Below are 16,657 nucleotides of genomic sequence, written 5' to 3'. Positions count from 1 at the left end.
GCTCAGTAGTACACATATATGGTTCTTTAATGTATTTCAACATTAACGTTTGTTTTAAGATTTTTTTTGTAGCATTTTTAGGCCTTTATTTGACAGGACAGTTTAGACTGAAAGGGGAGAGAGAGGGGGAATGACATGCAGCAAAGGGTTGCAGGCTGGAATTGAACCCACGACTGCTGCGGCGAGGACCGAGCCTCTGTACATGGGGCGCACGCTCTACCAGGTGAGCTTCCCAGGCGCCCCAATATTTTAATATAACATTATAGTCATTATGGTCTTTATGGTAAATGTTTTTAATGTAATTTAAAAATGTGATGTAGATTTGCACATAATGTGTGCTGACTTATTTTATGGTGCTATTAACTTTACTGGCCAAATATGAAATTCATGAGTGACATTTGTGTGACAGCCCTTGGCCGTATGACTACCTGTTTTGGCCTGTATCTGTCTCTTTCAGTGGTTCCTGATTGACTGGCTCCTCCCACCTCATTGGATGGGCCTCCCTGCTCGGAGTCTATAAAGCTGGGTGATTCCATGAGGTCTACCTCACTCTCCCTCCAGACAGGCTGGTACCATGCCAGCACCCCAACTCAGTCCTAAAAAAATGGTATTTGGACACATAGATCAGGGTACATTAGCAGTGTTAAGTGACGAATCGAAAGATGCTGAGCCACCTGCTGCCGACTCCATGTTGTTTTTGCCACTGCTCACAAAAGCTGGTACACATGAAAAAAAAAAAAAAAGTACTGTTGTGGTTCCTGATTGACTGGCTCCTCCTACCTCGTTGGGGGATTGGCCTCGCCTGCTGGGAGTCAATAAAGCTGGGTGATTCCCTGAGGTCTACCTCATGCTCTTAAATGAGCTGGGCATAACATTTGGTCATTTTGCTTTTATTGATAGTAGCTAGCAGAGAGTGACAGGAAATGTGGGGAGAGAGGAAGATGACATACAACAAATGTTCCCAGACAGATTTTAATTGGGTACATTAATATAACATGCTATGGATCTTAGGTCTGTAGTCTAGCGGGTTACCCTGCAAAAGCAATCTAAATATCTTATTATCTTATTATTGTTATGTTACCTTGTGTGGTTACAATTATTTTTAAGGAGATGATGAATGTAGAATTGAGTCACACAACAATTTTCCTTTAAGGCCCAATTAAATACAATCTTACTCGCACACAGTTATAATGAACTTCAGAGTTATGCAACTCAGACAATTTTCTTACCCTTTAGGCATTAAAAACTATCTGTCTCAATGTCTGTTTTAATTCTTCCCACTACCTTGCATGGCATTTGAAAATAATGATGAACACAGACAGAATGCATCTATAATAACGTGTTAGAATAATTACATTATCAAATAATAGACAGAACCACTGAAGTTATATTGAAGTTCATTTTACTTGAGAACCCAACAAGGAGACAGTTACAGTACTCACAGCATGAGTACAGAAATGACCACCGAATAAGCTTTCTACAACAGCTTTTGTAATACAACGTGGAATGTGATAAAACTCTATAGTCATAATAAAGAGTCGATGTCGCTAGTTATCTCAAGCTGGGCATCTCATCTGCCTGCTCTGCTCTCAGAAACATCCTGTGCCTTTCACAAGGACAGACGATGGCTCCATGGTATCTTGTGAGTGTGTAATCATTATAATATGGCATTTTATGCAAACAGTTTAAATAACAACAAGAGAAAAAGTATGTAAATCAACATTTCTCTAAGATAACGTCAAATAACTAACTGTTGAGATAATTTGCTTCGCCAAGGGACTATGTGACTAAAAGTGTGCAAACAGTGACATTCAGAGAGTCATCACTGGATTGTTTAACTGCTTCTCCTTTGAGTGAAAGACATTTTCTGCATAGGGTAAAATTATGCTTTAAATGGCTGTTATTTATACAAAGAGGGTCATATCATGAAGCAATGAAGTCACAAGTTATCCAGATTAACTAATTTGGCATACAACAAAGACAGCGGTGCTTCACACAGACGAAATTTGCATGTTCTCATAACTCACATCTAGTGCCTCGAAGGAAAACGGAGCAGAATCCACTTAAGAAATCATTACTAATTCATAGGTCTCTCTACTGAAATTTCTCATTACTGCTCCCTTTGTCTCAGACCAAAAGCGCTGCTCTGAGACAAGGCAAATAGGAAAACATGAGGCAGAGTATTGCTGATCATACTAACAACAAAGGAGAAATGTTTAAACAGCTGTAGTTTACAGTGAGAAGTGTACTGAATGTTTTTGGGTTGAACAAAGTATGAGTTCAATCTTCAGGGTTTGTGGTTGAAAAGTACATCTGGTGAAGATCAGAGAATCAGTGATCTCATCTTTGTTTGGTTTGGACTTTGGATGTTTTATTATGACAACACAGATATTCACAGTTAATAGTTGTAAAAATGTGTAACTATTTTACAAAACATTTTGACATATTAAACAGAGAAAATACTAAATGACATGCTGGTGGTGTGAAAATACACTTAGATAATTGTGTTCATTGTGAATTAAGGTTTTTTTTACATAACATTTTTTAAATGAAATTCTACAGCAATTCCTTAATCTTTAAAAAAAATCACAATATGCCCAGGGACATGAATAGGGCTGTTTCACATACAGTAAAATTAAAGTAAAGTCACAGTAAAAGTTCCCTGTTTGGGCAGCTGACTCAACTTCAACTCATATGTCAGTCAGGATGTAACTTTAGAAGTGTTACATGGCTCATCTACAATTAACTGTTCTACACAGAATTACAAAAATCAGTCAGAAAATAAAACATTCATTGATATTAATAAACTTGATACAGTATGACAGAGGGCTTGGTTTTGTTTTGTTGGACTCCAGTAGATTTGCCTTTATGGCTTGCTGCTGCGAATATCCACTTTGGTCAGGAGTGTGTAATCTACAGCACATTAGGCAGATCTCAGCAGTACTGTAAGAGTAGCAGCGTCATGGTGTGCTCACTGTGCGTTAGTCTACAACAAGTGGTATGACATCTGTGTGTGTGTGTGTGTGTGTGTGTGTGTGTGTGTGTGTGTGTGTGTGTGTGTGTGTGTGTGTGTGTGTGTGTGTGTGTGTGTGTGTGTGTGAGGACTGGCTGGATTGAAAATGCATATATATCGAACATTCTGATCAGCTCAAAGGATAAGGCTGGTTTATTACAACTTGGGTCTAATTTTCGTGGTTATTTCCCATAATTTCTGTTGGTCACAATCACCAAGTTAATTGCTGAGATCTGGGAACATGGCAACATCGCCAAAAAGAAGACTGACAGAACAAGAAACCTAAGAAGTCAGACAATAAAATAGTTTTTAAACAGTCCTAATGGTTACGCAAATGTATTTGGCCAACTATGTTGGCCAATGTTACATAATACCCATATTTTCTTTATGGTCCACTTATTAGCTTTTCCAGAGATTTGAATTGTCACGACAACTGAGCAAGCTGCATTTGGTGATGAAGACTGTGAGATGCAGTTAAAAGTCTGCCTCTAAAAGTTAAGAGACCAACTTCTAGGTACAACTATGACCCTAGTGTACTTGCCATAGTTGTGCATGCATGTTTTCTTCTGCGAGGGATTATTACCGATATTTCTGTTGCACTCAGCAGGGAAATACACCTGACTTAAAAAAGGGTCAAAATATCACATTGCATTAATTTCCTACATTTAGGTGAAAACTTCTACTTTCAGTTTACCTCCGAATAAAGTGGTTTAGATAATCTGATAATATGATCGCTTGTGTTTCTTGCCCCATCTGACATCTTTTGAGCCATTTTGCCAATTTCCTAGAACTCTGCAATTTTTATGGTGGGTACAATGTTGTCTAACAGATACATACATACGAAAATAAGATAAGAGTTATAGTAAACTGGAATTATCCTTTAAGTTTTGTAGTTTCTTGATCTGCTAACACCAGGAAAGAGCCTGAGCACCAAATTGCTCACAATTAGTTGTTGGCACATTCATTGTTCTTAAGGCTACAGGTTCAGTCAGTCTTTAGGCAAGATTTGAGTGGGGAGTTGGTGCACCCTCATGGTCTGTGTGGTTAGTATCCAGCTGACACCCCCATCTTCCTGCTATCCGATACGGCCACAATGCATCCATTCTCCTTTTCCACAGCATTGACTACATTCATGAAGGGTTTCCAGTTCCCAGGTTCGTGTCCAAGAGCTCTGAGGCCATCTATCACAGACTGAGGGCAAACACACACACACACACACACACACACACACACACACACACACACACACACACACACACACACACACACACACACACACACACACACACACACACACACACACACACACACACACATACACACATAAATTAATACCACTTATCCTTGCCACTTCAGGTTTCAAAACTGATTACAGGTAAATTGAAGCAGACTTTGTTGGATTATGTTATGTCCTGGTAATCCCTGTCACAAGCCATTAACATAAATTATGTTAATGTTAGTTATTCATCAGATAGACGGTCACGGTCTAGTGAATTTGAATGTCATTACAGTAATGGACAATGAGGATGAGAACACAAGTATCTCACCTTGTTAAAACCTTTCTCAAAATTCACAATGTTATGGGAATTAACAAACACTATTGGCTCCGCAATGGCATCTTTCAGATTCATCCCCAGCCACAAGCGATTCATTATAGACTGCAAGAATAAAAGAGAATCATGTAAGCAAACAAATGATGAAGCAGACAAACAAGCATGCAAACAGAGTTCAGTCCAGTTTTGTTGTCGTTGTTGTTGTTACCAAGGCCACTGCCGAGGTAATCATGCTTCCTCCTGATCCACCAATCACAAGGAGTCCTCCAGACTTTGACTCCAGTATTACTGGAGTCATTGAGGAAGGAGGCTGTTCACCTGTGACAACAAATACACTCCATATCAGACTGAAAAGAGACTAAATGACTACATTAAGTAATGTCCTTCATTCAATTGTCTGAGGTTGAAAGTCCATGTTTATGTCTGTGACTTTACCTGCCCTCACTGTGTCTGTTCTCCCACAAAAGTCAGTCAGCTCATTGTTGAGGATGATGCCTGTTTGTTTGGAGTAAATGCCTCCTCCAAATCTACAAAACCAAACACAGTAGACTGAGCGGATAGTTATTATATTATAGTAGATTTGATATAATATAAAGTAAAAGAGGCTTCCTGCTCACAATTGGTTTATGGTGCTTGTGGCAGCGACAGCCAGTCCATCTTCATCCAGGACAGACACATGTGTCGTCCCAACGTGATCACGTGAGGGCTTGGCATTGTAGTAATAGGAGTTGTCATGGGTACCGTTTGAAAAGATCATGTCCCTGATGCGATTAATGAAGGAGGCATCAATCAAATGATTTGCACTCTGAAAGAAGAATATCATGATGAGACAGGAAAAGGATATAATAACATCCTGTATACTGCTGGGGTGAGATGTAACTATTCGTAAACTCTATCTCAGATTCTTTCTCTCCCTTTCTTTTCTGGGGTTTGTTTTGTTTCTTAATTTTTTAAAGATTGTTTGTTGTTGCCATCTTTGCCTTAATTGGAGAGCTTACAGTTTGGATAAAAACAGCAAGCATGGGGAGAGAGGGGGGCGCGTCATTTGAAAGTCTTTTCTTTGTAAATTAAAAATGTATTTACTTTTTTTGGTGATATATACTGTATACAGTACATCCTGACTTTTTACTGTAATTGCATTACTGTTTGTTTCTACCTGCCCAGGGACTGCATATGAAAATTAGCTAGTGGCTAAATCTACTACAATAAATCTTTTCTCTTTGTATAAGGTAAATGTTTCTGTACATGGTCCCTGACAAATAAATGTAATAAACTAAAATAAAATAAAACAATTACACACTCAGTAGAAACCTTTAATTAGACTTGTGTTACTGTCTACCTGGCAAATGTAAGTCCAATATTTACTCTCCTTTCAGCTCTGTATTGCTCTTCATCAACTCCTGAGGGAAATATCTTGCTTTCTAGCATCTTAATGTTCCACTTTGTTCACGAGCTATTTGCTAAATTTGTCTATCTACCATTTGGCGTTGGGCAGGTGGTGTGCTTTTAAAACAAAAGGTTTGATGAGAATAGTAATAAAATAGTGAAGTCGCAAGATGTCAAACCAAAACAATGAGCTGCAAGATGCTAAAACGCTGCATAGAGCTGAGGGAAACTGCCGAATCGGGTGATTTTTTCTTTATTGGCAATATGATTAGTGTAGCTTTAAGAACTGTTAAACTGATAAAGTGACATATTTTTTGGCCTTTTGAAATTATTTTCATTTTAATATATTTTGTGCTAAGACTAATGAAAAACTATTATCTCAGATCCCAACCTTTTTGTTATTAAAGAGAGGGTCACTGATGCTCGTCCTTTGTCCGTTTGCAAATTTAGCTGCCTCTATATAACGATGGTACATCTGAATCATCTGGCCACCATCCAAGGAGTTTGGAGTCAAGGGGAACCCTGTGCAAAAAGGAGAACAACAACTAACTTATTAACTTAGTTTCATAATTTGGGCAAAGATGCTAGAATTGAATTCAACTGCTACAGTACAGTAGGTCCGTTTAAAGGATCACAGGAGATTAATCACACGGTACATGACACCTTTCATCAGCCTGAGAATGAAGGCGAGCAGGGCCCCCCCGGCAGGTGGTGGAGGGATGTGCATCTGAGTATTTCCCAAAGGAACGGTCCATGCATCCTCAACCCGCACCCGAAAGGACTGTAGATCCTCCATTTTCAAAGTCCCACCTAAGAGAAACATGAAGGATATTTAAACAGCTTTTTTTTACATCACATGCCAGTATGTTCTTTTTCATTCTATTGAAGTATACACCCCCAGCGTGTACAATCTATGCTGAAATTGCACCAACCTGCAGCTTCTATGTCTTGGATTAAGTCACGTCCTATCTTGCCAGTGTAGAAGGCATCTGCCCCTTGCTCTGCAATTGTTTTCATGGTTTCTGCAAGTTTAGGAAACTTTAGGATGTCTCCTTTCCTCAGAACGGTTTTGTTTTTGTTGCAGAAAACTTCACTAGAAAAGAGTATCCATGTAAAAGAACACATTAGAACATATTATAACACAGGACGTATAAATATAATACACTAAGAGATACTCATGCTGCACATTATGATTTAGGTGATTTGTGAACTCTGGGCTGAATGCTAACTAAGAGTTACATTCATTTCATGCAATTCATAATATATAACATACATATGTTGTGCATAATCACGCAATGACTATTCTCAAATGTTCTGCAGGAATTTGTTTCTGCATCTGTGCACACACTTTTACAGAGGCAGACAAGAAGCAAACACTCTTTCAGGCTTTTCACACCACACTTAACTCTGAGCTAACCCCTTTTCAAATCTTGCATTTGGGAAAAGCAACATTTCACACACATATTTCTGAAAGAAGGTGAGCAGATGCTTTTATCTTTGGGTCAGTAAACCCTGCTCTTGAAATGTTATGCCAGGAAAAATAGTGTGCACCTTTCTGCTATTAGAATTGAACACTCATTTTCACGATTCCAAAAAGTGTCTAAATGAGCGTGTCAACTGGGTGAAACTATTAAGTAAAATCCTGAACGTTACAGTAAAAACTTAGAGTCAATTGTTAACCCAGGGGTTACATAACATGAGCGTGAAATGATTTATAGGAGAGCCCTTTGCTCCAGGTATTCTGCAGTGACACACAGATGAGAAAAGGCTCCACTGCTAGTTCATCAGTGCCCTCAAATATTTATTTTCAGTGCCGCTACAAAGTAGATATTCTTAAAGTAAAATTTTTGAAGACCTTTAAAAGCTCTCAGTCACAATAAGCCATTAGAGAGATGCCGTACCAGATGGATGAATTTTCCACGTGATTTTTCACAATGGAGTAGTTCAGAACATTTTCCAGAAAGGCCGGCAGAGGGATGCCCTCACTGGCCATTTTAATTGTTGGCTCAAACAGCTTTGCCCAAGGCAGCTTCCCATACTGTTTGTGAACTGCCTCGTAGCCCCGCAGCTCTCCAGGAACACCAATCCACTGACTGCCTGCAATGTACAGGTGGGAAACAGTGCAGCTGATTAAATGGATGATGGAAACCAATGATCAAAATTTCAGCTGGACTGTAAAAGAAAGCAAAGCAATACAGCAAAAATGTGTTTTTGACCCCTGATATTTGTTCAGGTCAACAAATATAACCATAGTTTAAAGGTCCAATATGTAATATATTTGCTGTATTTAATCAACAAATTAACACAATATGTCAATAGGTATTAATGAAACATGCTAAGTTGAATACTATCTTCTCTGACAACAATGCTAAAGCCAGTATTTTCTCCTATGAAATTTCCATTCCGGGACAGAATGTCTGTTCTTGTTTTGGCCTGTGTGTTGTTGTCAACTGCCGTGACGTTATTGGAGGATCAGGTAAGCGGACGGGACACGACTGCTTACGACTACCATGATGGACATATGAAAGACACCGCAAGTTTGACTTCCTCATAATGAAAACATGCAATTTAACTTTGGCAAAACAACCGTGTAGCCTGAATTGTTGGATTGGGACATAGCATATGTTCTCTACTGGTCGCTCTGCAATGTATGTAACGTTATGGTCTGTTATGGAATATTCTTGTGGCTAACGTTACCATCGCCAGCTTCAAGGTTATGATATGTTGGACAGTTTGATTTCCACTTTGTTAAAAACTGGCATGCAACCATAATGTCTAGTACAGTGTATAGGGAAGCTGTATGTATCAAAAATCTACCCCATGCCGAAATTCTTCCCCCGCTTCTGTTCAGCGGCCATAGCCGACAAACTATGACTGTGACCTGGGTACAGATGACCGCAAGGTCGCGGTTGTTCTCTCTCCAGTATTTTGAATTTGGATTGCAGTAACTATTTTAAACGCTAGCTGTCAGTATTACATATTGGACCTTTAATGCTAGAAAACAAAAACATCTAACCTCAGTGATAAGAGCAACACAGAGATTTTACTTTCATTTGCAATGACAAGAGGAAGCATGGGTAGGAAATGTGTACTTAACACCAATGGACAATTCTTCTTACCTGTGGTCAGTCTGAATGTGGTGGGGCAGTCATTTAGCAGGTTAGTTTTAAAAGACTGTGGGACGGTCTCTCTGAAGTTGTAGACTTTAACATTGCCTGAGAAGAGATCAGCAATTGGAATGATCGGCCTAATCCATCATTATCATTTGATGTCACACAAATGAATGAGAAGGCCCACCTGTTTTATTTCTTATGGTGAATATAGATCCTCCTCCAATCCCCATGCTCTGAGGATTGACCACGGATGTGCACAGAAGAGCTGCAATGGCGCCATCTACTGCTGACCCCCCCTGCTGTAGCATGCTCCTAGAAAACATTTTCCCATTCATTTTCACTGGATTTATGGGAAATGTGTAAACACAGTCAGTCACTAACTCTCCAACTACTCACTACATATTTGCCCACCCACAGACACAATTTGCACACATCCCTGTTCAGTGTTTCAGGGTTGTGAACAAAGTATCGGAGTGCTGCCAAGAGGCAAGTTTAAACCATGTGCTGAGACTTGAGACTTCAGGCAGCATACCAGCAATGGTGGTGCTTTCATTATTTATTTATTTTAAACTTGACTCAAAACCGTTTTCCTTAAAAATTACAGCTCATTTGTTTTAATAAGGCTTATCCAACTTAATTATAATACACAACAGAGCATGCAAGCTTAAGTCTGAACCATCTCCAAAAGCTCTGAATGAGTCTTTTCACGGAGCGGTTGGCTTGTGGTCAGACTGAGTAACTGAGTCACTGAGTAACAAGCGAAGGCAGTGTCGGGAATGTTGTGTTATGGTCAGGCCAACTCAGAGCCATGTAGTTTGGGTTTAACAGAGGAAAAAGTCTCAGGAGGTGGAATAATAGACTAAATCCAATCAGAAGAATCAAATTAAAGGAGTCTCATGTGAACAGTGTACACAGAACAACAACTGGTTGATACTGGTCTATGTCTTTACACAAAAGATGTCATAAACTGACGATTTTATTTAAATGGGATATTGTCTAAAGACTGACAAAACTAAATGTAGGTTGTATACTTTGTATATAAAGGCTTAGCAGCACTAATCTGGGGATTTCATTTACTGGGTGTTTGTTTTGTTTTGTTTTCTCCCCATTCCTGAGATGGTATGTACAGGTTAGGGTGAAAAGTGAGTTTGGAAAAAAGTTAAACGATGAGAGAGAATTTTTCCTACTTTGTACTGCAACTGTTGCAATTCCCCTCGGAATAAATACATTTTGATCTTATCGTATCTTACCTTATCTAAAACTTTGAAGAACATGTTATGCAAATGATATAGTTCAAGGTAAAAAAAAAGAAAGTAAAATGGTGTCTTTAAAGGTTTCTCTCATTAGATAAACATGTTGCCTCACATTCATTGTTTCTGCTGTGAACTGGGAAATGAACATCAGGGCAGAAAAAACCCCTCTGTGACTGAATACAAAAGCAGGAAGAGCTTCATGCACATTCCAATGATAAAAAAAACAATAACCTTTTCTTTACTCTCTATTTGGAGTTAGTATGATGACAGACTGATGAGTCCATATTGTGGCTCACCACAGAACAAATGACTGCATCAAAGAGTACTTTAAAGAAGGAAGTCTATTAACGTTCTATTAGAAAGATTAAGATCAGTTGTGAGTGTTTGGAAATCTGGTTTTCTCCAACAGTCACATTTAACAGGATAGTTGAGAAGTAAAGCAACAAAAGGTGAGGAGAATCAGGGCCTGTCTGCACATGCAGTATCTATATTGTTCAAACAGAGCCTATCAAATCTCTTAAACTGCTTATCTGATTGTTCAGTTCAGCTTTTTATCTCACCCACAGGGGCAGGGAGCTGCAGCCTGATAGGATACAGAGTTCTAAATCGCTCAAGTCATTTGTGTGAATAAAGAAACGTGATGCAATACTGCACATCTAAGAACAAACTTAATTAAGTTCCAAAAAACAAAACAACCACATTTAATTTGGAGTTTTTTTTTAGATACAGCGTGTGAATTAATACAAACTAAGGCAGAATTTAGCAGTGATTTCTTCCAATTGAACAAAACGTATGAGGAAAGTGACTTACTTGCCAATCTCGGAGCAACATCGCGAGTCTGCAGATACAGCCGCATGCATGAAGCTGCCGTTGGGACACTCTCTGCCCACCAGTGAGACGATGCACAGGCAGACAAGAGCAACCGCGCAAATTAAACCAGCCAAGATGAAGCAGCACACCAGCCACGGCTTATATTTAGCCATTGAATTTTCTGCGGAGGAAAGTTTGTGTTGAAGGGGAATAGTTGCTGCTGCCGCTCAGTGCGAACACACGCTCTATGAACACTGCCTAATCCTGAACATGGGTCTACCCCTCCGCTCCACCAACGGGCTACTGAAGTGAAAGCGAAGAGCACAGGGAGTTTCACAGCACCATTAAAATGACCACAGCGTATGAATCTGTCTTTAATTTACTATTACCCCCCAACACTTGGGAAATAACCATGACATCACTGGCATTCTCGGTTATCGGTGTTTTTTGTCATTTCAATGAGCCAATGAGCCAAGTTGTGTGTTCCAGAGAACTTGGCAGAGCTCCCACTAAACTGAAGTTAGTTAGTAGTTAGTGTTAGGTTTAAAAAAGTTAAAAATATGCTTATGTTTTAGTACAATATACTTTTAGGTAAAACATGTAACTTAAAAATGTAAACTGTTGTGTGACTGAGTGAAGGAATGTTTCATGTTAATCAGCATTTGTTTGGCTCACACCATCTCCAGCTTCTAATAGAATTAATTAGGTCTTGTCGGTTATTTAGCATGAAAGTAGATGCTGTAGAAGACTCATTGTCCCCACAGGAAAGGTAGGCTAACTGTTGTCTCTTTTCGGGGAGCCACTCCCTGCTAGTCCAGACTGATTAGAACAAAGAAAATGTGTATCTCTGTGAATTGGCACTATACCATGATAAACGACCTTTGTCTGTGACCTGGAGTTAATCTAATCAGAGGTGTGTCTTTAACCTGGGACAGTTTCCATTCAGGGAAACACCCACAATTCCAAAGGAATATAATCCGGACCAGGAGAATGTCTCAGGACTGTTTTTATGTGACTCCAAGAGGAGGCATGTCATTAAGTCCGCTGTCAGCTGCAGTGTATAATTTTGTCTTTGTCATGTCGTTTTCATGTTGTTTTATTAAACCTTTTGCTTAACTTTCAATTCAACCCCAGCCTCTCCTTCTCCTCAGAAATCAGAACGAACACGTCTTTAAGACATTTCCTTACATTAGTCAGAGCCATTTCCTAGTATTGTTTTGAATGTTTCAAACTCAAACAATTCCCAAAGTTCCATCTCTATTTTCCTCACCCAAATAATTACTTTTACCATCACTTGTTTGACAGGCTCTGAATGCTCTATTCCCATATATGTCATATCATAGAAAACTTTACTCCTTTCTAGCTCCAAAAACATCTTGACAGTATATGAAATGTTGACATCATTGTACAACTGGTGCATCCTGCAGCTCAGCAAATGAAAAAAAGTAAAAGTTGGTGATGGACAAACTTGTGACCTCTCACACGCCTGTGCTGAGCTGGACCAGGCTACAGAAGGGCTACCAAACGGAATGAGATTTCTTTGTGTTTTTGATGTTGCAGCATTATATTGATGAGCCTAAAGATTCTCCAGATGGCCAGTTTACCCTTAAGCTGTGTAAGTGGCACGAGCCCAGACTGGGAACAATGCTCTCATGTGCACAACCTGTCAACACCTTAGAGTCTAGCTCCAACTTGACTTATTTGAGCTTCAGCTAGAAGTTGATTCAGTAAAGTTATCACTGAAATGACAAAGCTCCAGCCAAACACTTTGATTTTCAGCCCTGCAGGTGACTGCAGCAGTAGGCAACGAGACTGAGCATGTGGGCTGCTAGATTACCAGGCCTGCCAGACAGGGTGGAGGAAAGTCAGTCGGATAATCCATCAGCTAATTGCACATGATCACACATGTTTAGCCTTAAGGGAGGAATAGTAAATACCATGTGATCTATTTGAATGTCCTGGTAGGTGCTGCTATATCTTGATCAACAATTTGCCTCAATGTGTCAGTGTTTGTGCTGGAAGTCTCTCCGTGTGATATACAATTGTGTCAGGTTCAAACAACATCACAGCTGTCAGATCAATTCATAAATAAATTTTTTCAGCCTGAACCCAATTTTTACTCTGCCTACTTCTTTTTGCAGTCCTGCCTTGTGACTCCTGATGGGTTGTAGCTACTGTCACGACCCGGCTAGGCCATTGCAAAGGAAGGGAAATGCACACGGTTGTACTGGGTAATCCAATGTGTAAGGCTGGTCCTAAATGCATAAAGTCATTTTTAGTGCCCTCAACATGCGGCTCTGCTCGACTGTCCCTGGCAGTCCAGTGTGGAGGTTGCTGACCGGGGTGCTGAATGTGCTCTGGCAAAAGTGGCATTGACTGTTGCTGTCTAGGGTGCTGGGGCAAACCATGGAAAACCATATGAGCTCAGTGTCACGAGAATCAGCTGTTTTGTCCATGCCATTTGCTATGTAGTTACCTTAAACATGATCTGGAATGGAATCTTAGTTTACAATAAGTTGTTTTAATTAACTAATATTAAAAGTGACACCCTGGCAGGATTTTAAGTTTTTGGTGCAAATTAATGAATACAAGATATAATTTCATTGCTGCAGGAGAACATATTGATATGATTTAAATGCATTATGTCCAGTGCCTATGACCAGTTAAAACTTCAACACAAGGGGGAGACGGTGTGTATATTTTCAGTAGGAAAGCTCTTGGCTCTTGTGTTGACCAATGAAACATCATCAGTCTGTGGTTTTGGTGTCTTGTTTGACATCTTTTATTTCTACCACATTCAGACAGATGCAGTTTGCTGAAAAGGGATTTTGGAGCTCCCTATACGTAGTTTAGCAGAGGGGTTTAATGTGCGAAAGAAATGCTGGACATGATGCTGTCCGATTCCTGGAATGTAGCAGTACAGTGCCAACAGCCTGAGCAGGGAGGAAGTGGAACCCAAGGGAGGCAGTTGTATAGGCTAAGAGGAAGGATTCCATGTTAATGCATACAGCAGAGATAAAGAAAAAGTCAATTTCCACGTAATCCATTTATATCATTGAAGTATGTATTTTCCTGGCTGTATAACATGATTAAAGGGGTGACAGAATGCAAAACCGATTACCGTCATAGTTGAAAGGGAAAATAGGACATACATAGCACCTCAAAATCCCATTGACACCTCTTTCCTCTGCAAATCTCACAATTTGAAACTGCCTCTGAAAACGGGCAAAGCTCAACGAACCACCGAGTTGACGTCAACTCGGTGGCTCCTCCTTATTTGGCTTTGTCACGACCCAACATTTACATAGGCTACACAACTGACCTGAGGTCTTCTGAATCTAGGTTGCGCAGATCTCAGAAACTTTATACATTTTTCATCTGCTATTCCGTTACTAAATTCACTTCTGATACTTTTTTATGCAAGAAATGTAAAGCTCAAATATGGGCCGTTTTTCGAAAATGTATGGCTAATTGCAAATCTGGTGAGACAGTGTCGGACTTCACAAGCTCCACAATCTGCCGGGACAGGTGGCGGCTGCTGGCCGGGTTTGCTGTCTTTCCTGTCGGCCTCTCCCCCTTCACAGACCCGCTGAGCTGGAGCTCTGTCAGGATCTCACACACTGTACTTTAGAAAAAAAAAGTTGAAAAGTTCCGTAAATGCGGTACTACAGTCATAAATGCTGTGTTCCAGACTGTACAAAGGAATAGCCTACTGGCCCAGAGAAAAGTGTTTAGAACTAGTATATCGGAAAATGGAGCAGGAGTTGTGGATATAACGCAGCGCCACAGAGGCACTGGCAGAGGACGTGCGTGCAGGGGTTCACTCTCCGCTCCCTGCGCTTACTAGCTAGTGGGTAGTGTTGAAACTTTGCATTTTGCTGCCCTGGGCATGTCTGGGCATGTAACAGACAGTGTGTCTGTGTCTGTGTCTGTGTGTGTGTGTGTGTGTGTGTGTGTGTGTGTGTGTGTGTGTGTGTGTGTGTGTGTGTGTGTGCGTGTGTGTGTGTGTGTGTGTGTGCGCAGCTCTGTGTCTGTCTGTGTTTGTGTGTGTGCGCTGTGTGCCGGGCAGCTGTGTGTGTGTGTGTGTGTGTATGTGTGTGTGTGTGTGTGTGTCTGAAATAGCCAATCCAATCCAACTTTATTTGTTAAGCGCTTTAAAACAACCAAAGTTGACCAAAGTGCTGTACAGAAGAATAAATAAGACATCATAAATAAAATACATAACAATATAACATGAATACAAAATAATAGCTGCGCTATGAAAAACAATCAATCTAAATAATTAAAAGAAGTACAACAAGTCAACATCTTACTAGGTGTCAAAGGCCACAGAGAAGAGATGGGGTTTAAGATGGGATTTAAAAACAGACAAAGAAGAGGCCAGTTTAACGTGCAGAGGCAGATCATTCCATAATTTAGGAGCCGCCACACCAAAGGCACGGTGTCCTCTGAGCTTCCACTTAGTTTTAGGCACACTCTCTGATGATGATGTTGCATAGTGAGACTTTCTGTCTCACTATGCAACATCCTATGACTGTTTGTTGATTTTGGGTGATTTTAATATTCATGTCTGTTGCCCAGGTAAACCCTTGGTTAGTGAGTTTTGTCATGTAATGGAGTCATTTGGCCTCCTCCAGCACATAAATCAGGCGACCCATGTTCAGGGGCACACTCTTGATTTGATTTTATCCCACGTATTTTCCATTGATAACATACGCATTGAGGATGCATCCTTCTCTGACGATATGCCTATTATGTTCAATGTTAAACTATTTAACTCACTGTATACAGCCAGATCTTCTGGTTATCTTCTGGCTACGCTCGTTATATTAACTCTTCCACTGCAAATGAGTTCGCTGAATGCTATTTGGGAAATGTTATCAATGCCCATGATCAACTCTTGAGCCCTGATGAGCTAATATCCTCCTTCAAAACATCTTGCTCAGCTATCCTTGATACTGTGGCCCCTCTAAAACTTAAACGCCCTAATTTTAAATCCCAACAGTGGCTTGATGATTCCGCCCGCCATCTCAGGCAGATTTGTCGAAGAGCGGAGCGTAAGTGGAAAAAAGATCACCTCCTAGTCTCTTTAGAAATATTCAGAAATTCCCTGGCCAATTTCCAAGCTGCAGCAAAAAAAGCCAGGGCTAAGCATTTCTCAGACATTATAACTAAACATTCCCATCGCCCTAGAATTTTATTTAATACCATAAACTCAATAGTTAACCCCAAGTCTCTCCAGAGGTCTAGGCATCCACCAATAGCTGTGAAGAGTTCTTGAAGTTTTTTACTGTAAAAATTGACCACATCAGAGCACAGTTCACTCCTGTTGTATCTGACACACCCCACCATATTTCCCCATCGCTACAGCTGCGTTTGACCAATTACAAGCAGTGTCCTACACTGAACTATGGGACATTGTAAAGCACATGAAACCATCAACAGCCCCACACGATCCCATCCCCTCACAGATTATCAAAGATGCTTTTGATGCTGTTGGTGCAGCTATTTAATTTATTCTTAACTCCT

The 16,657-nt window shown here is 40.2% G+C and overlaps 1 protein-coding gene across 1 annotated transcript; it reads right to left on the bottom strand.

The window, feature by feature from the left end:
- Window positions 1-2,345: 2,345 nt before the first annotated feature.
- Window positions 2,346-11,464, bottom strand: ggt5b (gamma-glutamyltransferase 5b). The gene is made up of 12 exons (XM_039780705.1): window positions 11,129-11,464; window positions 9,250-9,377; window positions 9,072-9,167; window positions 7,854-8,049; window positions 6,885-7,045; window positions 6,616-6,762; window positions 6,344-6,474; window positions 5,184-5,371; window positions 5,002-5,093; window positions 4,775-4,884; window positions 4,561-4,671; window positions 2,346-4,204 (listed from the first exon to the last, which is right to left on the bottom strand). The coding sequence occupies exons 1-12, from the start codon at window positions 11,299-11,301 to the stop codon at window positions 4,058-4,060; spliced, it is 1,680 nt and encodes a 559-aa protein (XP_039636639.1). The 5' UTR covers window positions 11,302-11,464; the 3' UTR covers window positions 2,346-4,057.
- Window positions 11,465-16,657: the final 5,193 nt, after the last annotated feature.

This window comes from Perca fluviatilis, chromosome 17 (genome assembly GCF_010015445.1).
Source record: "Perca fluviatilis chromosome 17, GENO_Pfluv_1.0, whole genome shotgun sequence".
In the NCBI taxonomy this organism is placed as follows: Eukaryota; Metazoa; Chordata; class Actinopteri; order Perciformes; family Percidae; genus Perca; species Perca fluviatilis.
Note: the sequence above shows the minus strand (reverse complement) of the source record. Positions and strands in the feature narration are given on the sequence as shown.

Excerpts from the sequence above, each read along its gene's own strand:
- ggt5b (XM_039780705.1), bottom strand. The coding sequence starts at position 11,301 with ATGGCTAAATATAAGCCGTGGCTGGTGTGCTGCTTCATCTTGGCTGGT. Across the intron at positions 9,168-9,249 it reads CACCATAAGAAATAAAACAG|GCAATGTTAAAGTCTACAAC; the intron begins GTGGGCCTTCTC and ends ATCTCTTCTCAG. Across the intron at positions 6,763-6,884 it reads CCAAGACATAGAAGCTGCAG|GTGGGACTTTGAAAATGGAG; the intron begins GTTGGTGCAATT and ends TGTTTCTCTTAG.